Genomic DNA, 14,989 nt, shown 5'->3' on the forward strand with positions numbered 1-14,989 from the left:
TTTTGTTTTACACGTGATTAAAAACACCTTTCTTTTTCTGTGTCTATGTAGACAAACGTCTGTCCATCCGTCCGTCCTCGCGTACGACGCACACGTGCCTGACCGACCGGTACGCGAGGAGGGGCGTGTTTGATATTTGTGTGTGTAAAACCAGCGCATGCGCGTGACGAGACCCTGGACGCGCACGGGGAACGTCAGACCGCAGCGGCTGCAGATTTTTCCCGTCAGCCGTGGGGGAGAGCGAGAGAGAGAGAGAGGCGGCAGGAGGAGGAGAGGACAGCAGGGAGAGATGGGAGTGCTGTAATCCCGGGGGGAGGAGGGATGGACGGACGGACCGACTCTACGCACAGAAGCTCGGAGATTCACACTTGACACCAAAACACCGCCATCATAACCATCATCGGAAGCGATGTCTGAGCGCGCGTGAAACACGGGCGCGCGTCCATCTGAAGTGATGAGACAGAAGCGCGCGGCTGGATCCGTCTGTCAGCTTGTATAATGGAGAGCTCCAATGGCTCCGACACCAAACCGCAGAGCCATCATCCTCAGGTGGAGAAGAAGAGGTTAAACCGCGCGCCGTCCCCTGCCAGACCCGTCCTCAAGGATGTCCACTCGCGGACGGCCAAACCGATCGTGCCAAAATCACCCAAATTCAACAAGCAACAAGCGCCGGTGACGCCTCAGAGCCGCGTCCCGAGACGCACCGTCCCGGGCGCGAAGGACAAAACCGCATCAGCACCTGCAAAAAGCAACACCAAGCCCGCCTCAGTGACAAAAAAACCCGTTAAGGTCACTCAGCATGCAGCGTCCGAACCCAAACCGGCCAGTAAAGCTGCTGAGTCCGCGGCTTCGCAGATCCCCAAAAGCAAGGGGAGACCTGCCCCCATACGCGTGCCCACCGGACGCGGCGTCTGTCAGACCGACAGCAGCTCGGATTTGTCCGACTGTCCTTCCGAGCCGCTGTCCGACGAGCAGAGGCTGGTCCAGGCCGCCAGCAGCGACGCGGATTCGGGCAGCGGCTCGGGTTCGAGTGAGCAGGCGGCCGCAGCGGCAGGATCTCGGGCTGCACCTGCTGCTGCTTCTGGTGCGCGCTCGGACAAACGCAAAGCCGATAATAAAGACGCGCAGTTTAAACCCGACGGGATGGAGATGGCCCAGGACGAGCTGCTGAGGGAGATCGAGGACCTGCGATCGGAAAATGACTACCTCAAGGTGAGCAGACAGTACTATATGATACTACATGAAGTTGATTATCAATGCATCAGTCTTTCTGCTATGCATGAGTATTTTCAGCAAATCTGATGCTAAACAAAAGATGAGTGATTGGATTTACTGAACATTTTTAAGGTGAGTGGTTGCAAACTATTTATATGGGCTGACCTTAAACTAACAAATTATACATTGCAAAATTTAATTTGTTAGTTTAAATTCGGTTTATGTAAATTGTTTGCAACTACTCACATTAAATTTAATAAATCCAGTGAATAGTTTTTTTTTTCAGTAGAGTATGATAGTACATGAAGTGACTTACTGTATTTTCTGCCGATGCATCAGTGGTTCTGGGTATTTTCACCTAACGTGTTGCTAAACAAAGCACTGTGGTGATGAAGGAACTATGTTGAAATAATATAATGAGTGACTAAAAATATATATCTTTACATTTTTTTAGTTTATTGTGATTGAAAATTAGTTATTCCACCAGCTATCTTAAAGGAATAATTCACCCAAAAATGAAAATGTACTCACTGTTTATTCATTTTCAAGTGGTTCCAAATCCAAAACCTGTAACCATTTACTTCCATAGTAGGAAAAACAAATACTATGGAAGTCAATGGTTACAGGTTTTCAGTTTTCTTTAAAATATCTCTTGTGTTCAAAAGAAGAAAAACAGATGGCACTGAAAAAAGTGTTGCACGCAGAACTGTTGCAAACAATTTATTTGTGTTGAATTTAAACAAACAAATTAAATTTTATAATGTTCAACTTAATTTGTTTGTTTAAATTCAGCCCAAATAAATTGTTTACAACCACTTAACGTAAAAAAATTTAGTAAATCCAAGGAATCATCTTTGAATAATTTTTTTTCCAGTGTAACAGATTTTTAATTTTTGGATGAACTGTCACTTTAAGTTGTTTTTATTATTTTATTTATTTATTTATTTATTGCTATTGTTTTGAAAATAAACGTGTAAAATCATTTAATCTTTTTGTTTTGCGACATTTTTATTTTAAATTTGGAAGAAAAGTCTTTGTTTTGAAAGTCTACAAACACAACTAAATCCAGAGGAACTTAAAATCTTAATTCTTTTTCCAACTGGAAAATCAAAAGTAAAACATCATGTTATTATTTAAAACACAATAACATTAAGAAGTTTTCCGCATCACACATTGATCGAAGTTGGCAACATTTTTACGATAAGAAAATGCCGTTTTACAGATGCTTGAAATCCGGCCTTCAAATAACAGGCTACTATCAAAAATCACTCCCAAATTTTTGACTGAAGATGAGGACAGATCTGAGAGTCCATCAACGGGTTAAACAGTATTAGTTTTTTGCTTGTGAGGTTTTTGGGTTCAATAAGCAAGACCTCAGTTTTATCTGAATTTAAAAATACGTTTTTGATCAGCTTGAGAGGAGATATAAAGTTGTGTATCATCAGCATGACAGTGGAAACTAACTCCATGTTTTTTTAATGATATCGCCCTGCGTTAGCATATATAGTGTGAAAACTAAGGGACCAAAAACTGAGCCTTGTGGTACCCCTCAGTGTACTTTTGATCAGTATGATACCTCTTCATTAACTGATGCAAATTAATAACATTCAGATAGATAAGACCTGAACCAGGCCAATGCAGTTCCTGTAACACCAACATAATTTTCAAACCTGTCAAGGAGATTATTTTGATCAATTGTATGAAATGCAGCACTGAGGTCCAATAACACTAAGAGAGAAATCCAAATGTTGAGTGCTTATTTGTTTTGTATTGTCTGGTGGCCTTTAAATGGATTATGTGTTGAGCTGCTGCTGTAAATCCAAGTGACCGTTTTGTTTTCGCACGTGATCATGACAGTATCTAATGTTTTAAACGAATCCTTCTCATTTACACCTAACAAACTCTACATCATTTGATCCTAAAATGTCTGTTTAGTCTATTGATTAACGTGTTTGCCATAGATATCCGTAAATTAGCAGTAAATATCTGTAAATTAGCAGGTTTCCATATTTTTGTCATTCATGTTTTTTTATTTTTCCCCATTTATATATGATTGAGAGGAGATATAAAGTTGTGTATCATTAGCATGACAGTGGAAACTAACTCCATGTTTTTTTTTAATGATATCGCCCAGCGGTAACATATATAGTGTGAAAACTAAGGGACCAAGAACTGAGCCTTGTGGTACCCCACAGTGTACTTTTGATCGGTATGATACCTCTTCATTAACTGATACAAATTAATAACATTCAGATTGATAAGACCTGAATCAGGCCAATGCAGTTCCTGTCATACAAACATAACTTTCAAATCTGTCAAGGAGATTATTATGATCGATTGTATGAAATGCAGCACTGAGGTCCAATAACACTAAGAGAGAAATCCAAATGTTTCGTGCTTATTTGTTTTGTATTGTCTGGTGGCCTTTAAATGGATTATGTGTTGAGCTGCTGCTGTAAATCCATGTGACCATGACAGTATCTAATGTTTTAAATGAATCCTTCTCATTTACACCTAACAAACTACATCATTTGATCTTAAAATGTCTGTTTAGTTTATTGATTTAACATATTTCCCATAAATATCTGCAAATTAGCAGTAAATATCTGTAAATTAGCAATAAATATCTGTAAATTAGCAGTAAATATCTGTAAATTAGCAGTAAATATCTGTAAATAAGCAGTAAATATCTGTAAATTAGCAGTAAATATCTGTAAATTAGCAATAAATATTTGTAAATTAGCAGTAAATATCTGTAAATTAGCAGTAAATATCTGTAAATTAGCAGTAAATATCTGTAAATAATCAGTAAATATCTGTAAATAAGCAGTAAATATCTGTAAATTAGCAATACATATCTGTAAATTAGCAGTAAACATCTGTAAATTAGCAGTAAATATCTGTAAATTAGCAGTAAATATCTGTAAATTAGCTGTTTTTCATATTTTGTCATTCATGTTTGTTTTTTTTTCCACATTTATTCATGCTTTTTAATTTAATTTTAATACCTTGATATTTCTCCCACCAAATTTAAACCTTGAAAGGGACTTTTATGAACATTTTATCTGGGTTTATGTTGTTTATTACTCTGCAAAACCCTTGTAATAAACTGCCAGCACATTTTCTGTTATTTTACAGAACAATTTATATTATTTCTGACACATTATATTATTTCAGACTGCTAAAATGTCAATAAAAGTCACTTTGTTAAACTAGAGTTGATTTTTCAACAGAGATCCACATCTCATAATGCAATTCACAACCGTAAATAAATATAAAACACTTGCAAATCTCAAAATACAGAATCTGATATATATATATTTTTTACAGTATCACTTGATCTTTGAAGAACCGTATTAACATGATGTCAAATCCCTTATGAAAAGACCTGTAGTGCAATAGTATAGAGACAGCTGACACCAAGCAACTCAAGAAAACACACAATTCTCAAAGGAGAGCAAGATCTAGATACATTTGTGCTGCGACTCATTTCAGGTCACTTCAGTACAGATGCATCAGAAAGACCCTCAAAACTCCCACTGGAAGCGCATCACAGTCTTGACGGGTAGATGAAAACAGGCCTAATTATCATAATTCCATAAATGATTTATCTTATTTGTCAGATGCGCCAGAGCTTGACTGAAGCAGTCACAAACAGGATTTTCATAAGTTTATCTCTGAAGACGGCATGTTAATCCGCTTTAGTAGCTGTGTGTGTAATGGCTGCGTCCCCTCAGGAGCCGTTCGCAAACATGCGTCTCTCCTGACCCCAGTGTTTGGAGCCAGATGTGCTCTTCTGTCTTTCTATAGTTAAACCAAAAATTATCCAGACACCATCTATACAGTAGTTTTTGAGATTTGTTTACAACAAAGGTTCATTCACTATAGTGACCATATTCACTATAGAATTACTACCATAAATCAGTTAATATAGTTTTGTTGTTACCATAGCAACTATAGAATGATTACCGCAGATCAGTTACTATAGTTGTATTACCATAGCAACTATAAAATTACTACCACAGATCAATTAATAGTTGTTGTTACCATAGCAACGATAGAATGACTACCACAGATCAATTACTATAGTTGTTGTGTTACCATAGCAACTTTAAAATTACTACCACAGATCAATTGCTATAGTTGTTGTGTTACCATAGCAACAGTAGAATTACTAACACGGATCAATTACTATAGTTGTTGTGCTACCATAGCAACGATAGAAATACTACCGCAGATCAATTACTGTATTTGTTGTGTTACTATAGCAACTACAGAATTACTACCACAGATCAGTTATTATAGTTGTTGTGTTACCATAGCAACTATAGAATTACTAACACCGATCAATTACTATAGCTATTGTGTTACTATAGCAGCACTAGAATTACTACCACAGATCAGTTGCCATAGTAGTTGTTACCATAGCAACAATAGAATTACCACCACGGATCAATTGCTATATTTATTGTTACCATAGCAAATTTAAAATCACTACCACAGATCAATTGCTATAGTAGTTGTGTTACCATAGCAACCGTAGAATTACTAACACAGATCAATTGCTATAGTTGTCGTTACCATAGCAACACTAGAATTGCTAACACAGATCAATTGCTATAATTTTGTTGTGTTACCATAGCAACGATAGAATTACTACCACAGATCAATTGTTATAGTTGTTGAGTTACCATAGCAACTTTAGAAATACTACCACAGATCAATTACTATAGTTGTTGTGTTACCATAGCAACTATGGAATTACTACCACAGATCAATTACTATAGTTGTTGTGTTACCATAGCAACTATGGAATAACTACCACAGATCAAGTGTTATAGTTGTTGTTACCATAAACTATAGAATTACTAAGGCTTAATCCTAATTCTACCCCTAGCCCTTCCGCTTACCTCTCGTTTTGTGTGTTCATGTGAAGGGATAGGGGTGTCCCAATTCTCTTTTGCCTGAAGGTGTGAGGCTAAGGGGAAGGTCTATTAGCCCTTGAAACTGAGATTTTTCAAGACCACACTTGAAACCAAGGGGTATGCAAATTTCCCAGAATACACCAGCCACAACGGCAGCATGGCTGCACACAGAAAAAAGGAGATGCACAATATTAGTATTTTATTATGGATGTTTACAACAAACAAGCACAAGTTTTAGTACATTCATTTAAAAAAAAAACGCTAAATTTGGCTATCTATAATCCCTAATAATAACTCCTGTACAGCAGTCACACAACATTCTGACACTCGATGACACTCGAATACCCTGTCAGAAAAGTCTAGTGGCTGAGAATGAGCTTTTTACAGTGTCTGCTATAATGGTTGTGTTGTTTTCTTGTGTTTACATTGATGAATATGGCCACAGTGTAAATGCACAGTACAGTTACGATCTTATTACCACATTATATCATTATGATAACATGATAGATATAAGTCTTCAGTGATTTCCTGAAGATAAATACCAAATAAATAATGTAACTGGAATAACTACCACTACAACCACAACAGATCAATTCAAGTACTTTACTATATTACTATAGTGTGGTTCAGAAACACTACAGTGCTTTCTATAATATTTCTTTCATGTGAGCATTTTTTATAGTGAATAAACTGTTAATGTGAGAAATAGATTATTTCTTGTTTCGACAGTATGTGTCTGTCTCTCTATAGTAATAATAATACAGAACCACACATGCAGCATCAATAATTTACCAAATAAACAGTAGTATGTCCATGTTAAGAGTGTTATAGGTTGACATTAATCATTTAGTCCACTATAAATCATGTCTGACAGGAACATCCATACAGTGTGTGTCGGGATGCTGCCATCACATGACTTTGTCCCCAGTATACAGTGAAGGTCATTGTGTTTGGGCTGTTTGTCTCTGTCTGTGTCTGTCTTTTGCAGTCTTTGTTTGTCTGTCTTTCCCTGGCTTTCCGTCTGTCTTCCTTGACCTTGTTTACTCTGAATCTGCTGAGGCATAGTGCAGTATTTACTGGCAAATGAGCCGTTGCAAATGACAGTCTTTCATTACAGTTCAGGACAGGGCTTTCACTAATGACTACAGTTTCTTTACATGCAGTATCATTATGTTGTGTGTGTGTGTGTGTGTGTGTTCGTTGTCATTTTTGTGAGTTAATTATACAAATATAGGTCTCATTTAGCCCAAAACTATCAACCTACTGGAAAAAATGGTACACATTTTTAGATATCACAATATCACAATAGGGACATCATGGTGGCGCAGTGGGTAACACAATAACCACACAGCAAGAAGGTCGCTGGTTCGAGCCTCGACTTGGTCAGGTGGCATTTCTGTGTGGAGTTTGCATGTTATCCCTGTGTTCGCATGGGTTTCCTCCGTGTGCTCCGGTTTGTCTCACAAGTCCAGAGATATGCGGTACAGGTGAATTTGGTAAGCTAAATCGTCCGTAGTTTATGTGTGTGAATGAGCGTGAAGTTGGCAGTTCATGCCGCTGTGGCAATCCCAGATTAATGAAGGGACTAAGCCGAAAAGAAAATGGATGAATGAATATCGTAAATGTTCTGGGTATTACTGATCTTGAAATTACACAGAACAAAACATTTCATTTATCATTAGTGTCTTTGCCACATCCGGGAGAGTTACAGTGTGGAGAAGCCCCAAAGAAGCGTAACACCCAAACTGTTGCATGCTCAGAGTGAAGCATTGTCTTTAATTGCCATTTGTTCCATTTGACTTGGTAATATTGATATTATTTTGGGTGGGCGGCATGATGGCTCAGTGGTTAGCATTGTTGCCTCACAGCAAAAAGGTTGTGGTTCAAGTCCCGGCTGGGCCAGTTGGCATTTCTGTGTAATGTTTGCATCTACCCCGTGTTGGCGTTGGTTTCCTTCGGATTTCCCCTGTTGTGCCAAGAAACGCACCCCTGCTGTAAAGTGCACCCCCTCTGAAATGTGCATCTATTAACTTAAATTGATTTAAAAAATAATAATAATATCAATAATAGAGTTATGACAACTAATGAGAGTGACTGAGGTAAATTTCATGACTGGAATCCTTCCCTCACAGAAGACATATATTGAAATAAATAAATAGATTGACTTTAAATACAATAACGATGAGATTAAGTGAAGACAATTGCTTAATGCGTGGTTTACTTTAAAAACTACAACATTTTTATATTTTCCGTTTCTTTAAAACCCACCAAAAAGACTAATGTTAGCCTTTAGCAGGTTAATAACATCAGTCTACAGTTAATATTTTTATTTTACATTTATTTATAAACCTAGTGTGTTTTAACACTACTTGTTCTTGCTTTATCCATCAGAATAATAATCATATAACATTTTAATTAATTATGACCTTTATTTATATATTTATTTTTTTAAATGTAGACTGAGGATGCTACTGAAAGTCTATGAAGGTGGTGCATTTCATGGCAGGGGTGCGTTTCTCGGGACAACACCCCCACAGTCCAAACACATGCGCTATAGGTCAATTGGATGAACTAAATTGGCCGTAGTGTGTGTGTGTGTGTTTGTGTTTGTGTGTGAATGAGTGTATTGGTGTTACTCAGTACTGGGTTGCGGCTGGAAGGGCATCTGCTGCGTAAAACATATACTGGAATAGTTGGCGGTTCATTCCACTGTGGCGAGGCCTCATGAATAAAGGGACTGAGCTGAGGGAAAATGAATGAATATTATTTTGGAAACAGAAAGCTCCTTCATATACATCTAATGAGTGATGCAATGAAGCATTCAGAGCTGGAGAAAATCAGATTCGCTCTAAAAAAAGAAAGAAGACAAATGCTATAAAATTTGGCAATCTGTTATAGTTTATTTTAGCAAGATAAATTATTCAGGAAATGACTAAACTGAAAAGGATTATGCTAAATTGAACTAATATGTAGGGTATAAGTCCTCCCTCACACATGTACACAAGTTTTATGGCAACTATGTCATTATCAGAATTGATCTATTCGGCTCTTTTTGTTTCTTTTTTGTACCTTTGTTATTTGTTGTGTAAATTGTATAAAAACCTGTAAGTGAATGTGTTTGGATATTCAAAAATCTAATAAATAAAGTAATAAATAAAAAACATCTCTAATTTATATCAATTAAAGTAGAATTCTAAGTAATAATACTAATTCGGCAGCATTCTGTTGCTGTTTTTCATTCTCCTTCTGGCTTTTATGACGTTTCATTCTGAATATCATTTAAAATGTTTAATATGTTTAAAAAAAAAATATTTAATGAGGTTTTCTTTGTTGTTCTGTTTCAGATTCTCTTTATATTTTTAATTGTGATTCTTATTCTACAGTTCCTTATAATTTTGAGTCTAGTATTGGTGTTCATTCACATTTTGGATTTAGAACTTGATACTCTTTTGTTGTTCTTTCTGATTTACATTGTAGTGCCAGTTCCGATTCAAATGATCGTTTGTCTTCTAATCTTGTATTATTATTATTATTATTATTATTATTATTATTATTATTCATTCATTCATTCATTTTCTTTTCGGCTTAGTCCCTTTATTAATCCGGGGTCACCACAGCGGAATGAACCGCCAACTTATCCAGCACATGTTTTACGTAGCAGATGCCCTTCCAGCTGCAACCCATCACTGGGAAACACCCATACACTCATTCATTCACACACTTACACCACAGACAATTTAGCTCACCCAATTCCCCTATAGCGCATGTTTTTGGACTGTGGGGGAAACCGGAGCACCCGGAGGAAACCCACACGAACATAGGGAGAAGATGCAAACTCCACACAGAAATGCCAACTGACCCAGCTGAGGCTCGAATCAGTGACTTTCTTGCTGTGAGGCGATTGTGCTACCCAGTGTGCCACTGTGGCACCCTATTATTATTATTAAAGTTTATTCTAATTTTATTCCCAGGATGAAGTGGATGAGCTGCGAGCGGAGATGGAGGAGATCCGGGACAGCTACCTGGAGGAGGAGGTGTACCAGCTGCAGGAGCTGCGCCGGGAACTGGACCGCTCCAACAAAAATTGCCGGATCCTCCAGTACCGCCTGCGCAAGGCTGAACAGAAGAGCCTGCGTGTGGCACAGACCGGACATGTGGACGGAGAGCTCCTGCGCGGCCTGGAGCAGGACCTCAAGGTGATTCTGGCATGCCTGTTTTAGATGTTACCACAGCTGGGTAGTAATGAATTACATGTAATCTACCCTACCTGACAAAAGTCTTGTCATTGATCCCAGTGGTAAGAGCAACAAATAATAACTTGACTTCCAGTTGATCATTTGTAAAAGTGGCAGAAGGTGGATTTTTCTGCTGAATCATCTGTTGAGCTGCATCCCAATCATCACTAATACTGCAGAAGACCTACTGGAACCCGCATGGAGCCAAGATTCTCTCAGAAATCAGTCAAGTTTGGTGAAGGAAAAATCATGGTTTGGGGTTACATTCAGTATGGGGGTCTGCGAGAGATCTGCAGAGTGGATGGCAGCATCAACAGCCTGAGGTATCAAGACATTTGTGCTGCCCATTACATTACAAACCACAGGAGAAGGCAAATTCTTCAGCAGGATAGCGCTCCTTCTCATACTGCAGCCTCCACATCAAAGTTACTGAAAGCAAAGAAGGTCAAGGTGCTCCAGGATTGGCCAGCCCAGTTACCAGAAATGAACATTATTGAGCATGTCTGGGGTAAGATGGAGGAGGCATTGAAGATGAATCCAAAGAATCTTGATGAACTCTGGGACTCCTGCAAGAAAGCTTTCTTTGCCACTCCAGATGACTTTATTAATCAGTGATTTGAGTCATTGCAGAGATGTATGGATGCAGTCCTCCAAGCTCATGATGGAGTCAGACACAATATTCATTCTGTTTCCACTGCAGCATGACTTTATATTCTATACTGGACATTATTTCTGTTCAGTGACAAGACTTTTGTCTAAGCAAAGTCAGACCTTACTGTCCTTATTAAATCATTAAAAATCAAGGCATGGTCATATTTTATTCTGGTAAAATAAGCGTAATCTAGAGGCCTTTGCCTTTCATTTAAGCCACTTCTGATACCAAATGATCAACTAGAAGTCAACTTATTATTTGTTGTTCATAAAACTTGGATAGCGACAAGACTTTTGTCAAGTAATCATGTAATTAGATTCCAAAAATCAAATACCTGTAGTTAAAGTTTTAAGTTACGTCTACAGTTACTTTTTATGGCTTGTGTATTTACATAATGACAATAAGTTAATTGGATTTTCTATTTTTACTCTTAATGTTTATATTATTTCCTAATAAACCTGTTGTTTATGCAGTTGAAGTAAATATTTTTAGCTCTCCTGTGAATTTTTCTTTATTTTTCAAATATTTCCCAAATGATGTTTAACAGAGCAAGAAATTTTTCACAGTATTTCTTATAATATTTTTTCTTCTGGAGAAAGTCTTGTTTTTTTATTTCAGCTAGAATAAAAGCAGTTTTTATTTTTTAAAATAATTTAAGGTCAATATTATTAGCCCCCTTAAGCAATATTTTTTCGATTGTCTACAAAACAAACCATCATTATACAATGACTTGCCTAATTAACCCATCTATCTAACTATGAAAACAAGGTAGTAAAATAGGTTTCTGTATTATTAGGTGGCCAAAGATGTATCGGTGCGTCTGCACAATGAACTGGAAACGGTGGAAGACAAGCGCACCCGGGCAGAAGACGAAAACGAGCTGCTCAGGCAAAAGATCATCGAAATCGAGATCTCCAAACAGGCTCTGCATAATGAAATGGAGAGGGCCAAAGAGGTACAGTACTGCAGATCACTGATATTACAAACATGAGCATGTTGCTCACTTTTATTTAGATGAGCAGATTCCCCAGAAAATGTGTAAAGCACTTTCTAAAGAAATGTGCTATATCAATTTAAGGAATTATGAGGAATTATTATGATTTATTTGCATCACAAAGAGCTAAAGCTTGTTTTTGTGATAGTAGTGTTGCTATTCTAGATGCTGGTATTTATTTACATGGTGTTATAATTATAGCCTTTACAGGAATCTTCTGGGTTGTTCACAGCTTTTGACAGAAGTTTTGTCAACAATTACAAAGAATAATTTCATTTGTTTATAGTAATGCATTTGCAATAACAGTAGGGATGCAAATTCAGTTAGTAACAAATCATAAATATTTGAGTCGGATGTTGGATAATGGAGTTAACTGGGGTGTGTAGACTGACTGTACAGAGAATGTACAGAGAATGTACTTTTTAAGTCAGAATCAGAATCAGAAAGAGCTTTATTGCCAGGTATGTTCACACATACGAGGAATTTGTTTTGGTGACAGAGCTTCTGCAGCGCAACAGGATAACAGAGACAGGACAAAAAACAGATAATAAATATATTTTTAAAAAATAGAAGTAAGTAGTGAGTGCAAATATACAGATTGACAAGTGTATGTACATGTTTATTACTATATACAATGTTATATGTGCAGCTGTTATGTGCAAATTGGCATGTAAAGTGTGTTGTTAAATAAGTGTATATGTGTATAAAAGTGTATAACAAGTAGTGATGTTGGTTCCACAATTATTATCATCAAGTGTTCATGAGATGGATTGCCTGAGGGAAGAAACTGTTTCTGTGTCGGGCTGTTCTGGTGCGCAGTGCTCTGTAGTGTCGACCAGAAGGTTAAAGTTCAAAGAGGCAGTGTGCTGGGTGTGAGGGGTCCAGAGTGATCTTGGCAGTCCTCCTGCTCGCTCTGGATAAGTACAGTTCTTGGGGAGTAGGAAGGGTTGTACCAGTGATTCGCTCAGCAGTCCGAACTATTCGACGTAGTCTTTGGAGGTCGTATTTAGTAGCTGAGCTAAACCAGACAGTTATTGATGTGCTGATGACTGATTCAATGATGGAGATGTAGAACTGTTTCAGCAAAACAAACTATTGTCTTTTAATGTTGACGACACATTGTTGCTAATGTTTTATAGCACTTTTATCGAAAGTATTGCAACATTTTGTGTGATCTGTTGGTATGCAAATGCTTCTGAGGTCCAGAAGAGGTCACTGGGGAAGGTGGTAACAACAGCCAGTAAGTTTAGAATGAAACTATTCAATTCAATTCAATTCACCTTTATTTGTATAGCGCTTATACAATGTAGATTGGGTCAAAGCAGCTTCACATAAAAGATCATAGTAAATAGGAACAGTGTAGTTCAGTTTGTAGTGTTTAAGTTCAGTTCAGTTTAGCTCAGTTCAGTGTGGTTTAATAATCACTACTGAGAATCCAAACACTGAAGAGCAAATCCAACGATGCGCAGCTCTATAGATCCCGAACCATGCAAGCCAGTGGCGACAGTGGAGCCAACTTATCTTCTAAAGAGCATTGATAGTATATACAAAGAAGGATTATTAAATGATGGTCAATGATGAGAGACATTCTTTATCATACACTTTCAGGTCGACGATATTGTGTTCCCAGATGTGTAAGAAATAGAACAAAATTATCATTTATACCCGAAGCAATTCAGTTTTTAAATTCCTCTTCTATCAGTAGCTGTTGATGGCCAGTAGACTTGATATTTATTTAGAGGAGAGGTAACTTAGGTGTTTAAGTGATTCATTTATTTATATAAATGCCAAATGAGGTGACACGGTAGCACAGTGGCACAGCGCTGTCGCCTCACAACAAGAAGGCTGCTGGTTCGAACCCCGGCTAAGTCAGTTGGTGTTTCTCTGTGGAGTTTGCATGTTCTCCCTGTGTTGGCATGGGTTTCCTCCAGGTGCTCCGGTTTCCCCCACCGTCCATACACATGCGCTATAGGTGAATTGAATAAGCTAAATTGGCTGTAGTGTATGTGTGGGTGTGAATGAGAGTGTTTCGCAGTGCTAGTTGCGGCTGGAAGGGCATCCACTGTGTAAAACATATGCTGGATAAGTTGGCGGTTCATTCCGCTGTGACGACCCCTGATTAATAAAGGGACTAAGCTGAAAAGAAAATGAATGAATGAAATGCCAAATGTGTAATGTTAGATGTATTTGTGCAGTGTATTGACCTTATTCTTTAATGCGGAAGTGCGCGCGTTTTTGCGATTGTTTTAGAACTTCCGATTCAGCTGCCAATGGGAGAAATGACTAGGAATAATAAACGGCAGAAAACGGTCAACCTACTTACTCTACAAACCAGTCTTTGTATGACAATACAGACAAAATAGAATAATATAATAAGAAAATATCAGTTTGCAACATCAAGCAGCAGAACGAGCTGTTTTTAACTTCTAAAAATGAATGGAAGTGAATGAGACCGGAAGTTTCGAGCCAAAATTATTCAAATGGCTGCGCCCACTCGTACGCGGAGAATAAGGTGAATACTGCCAATGAAATTTCCCTACGGGGATAAATAAAGTTAACTAACTAACTAACTGAAACCTTTTATGATTCCGATATTGATCAATTGCGTTCAGTACAATAGAGTTTTGTACTTTTTTTCTATCTGTTTTTTTCTACATTAAATTATTTAACTGAACATGGACTGCATCCATTTAACATTCAAATGTCCAACATTTTAAGAAAAGCATAAGTTATGAAAAAAAGAAATATTACAATATGACAATCTTAAAGGTATTTTTAACCATTCAGGATTTCATTTAACAACACTGACTTTTATGCAACATATGATAGAATATATTTCTATAATCATTGTGTTACTGTAAACATGCTCATTTCTTTTAACAACACTAACTTTTTTTGTGATGTAATAGAACATATTTCATAGACTTAATTTACAACCCCAAATCAGAAAAAGTTGAGACAACATGGA

The 14,989-nt window shown here is 37.5% G+C and overlaps 1 protein-coding gene across 3 annotated transcripts in view; it reads left to right on the forward strand.

The window, feature by feature from the left end:
* Window positions 1–262: 262 nt before the first annotated feature.
* The window catches only part of LOC130214192 (microtubule cross-linking factor 1), a 144,885-nt gene continuing 130,158 nt past the window's right edge, over window positions 263–14,989 (forward strand). For all 3 annotated transcript variants that reach the window (XM_056445746.1, XM_056445752.1, XM_056445760.1), the window contains exons 1-3: window positions 263–1,212; window positions 10,112–10,336; window positions 11,824–11,982. In XM_056445746.1, coding sequence (XP_056301721.1) covers window positions 499–1,212; window positions 10,112–10,336; window positions 11,824–11,982 — 1,098 coding nt within the window. In that variant the 5' untranslated portion in view covers window positions 263–498. The remainder of the gene's footprint in view (window positions 1,213–10,111; window positions 10,337–11,823; window positions 11,983–14,989) is intronic.

This window comes from Danio aesculapii, chromosome 2 (assembly GCF_903798145.1).
Source record: "Danio aesculapii chromosome 2, fDanAes4.1, whole genome shotgun sequence".
Classification (NCBI taxonomy): domain Eukaryota; kingdom Metazoa; phylum Chordata; class Actinopteri; order Cypriniformes; family Danionidae; genus Danio; species Danio aesculapii.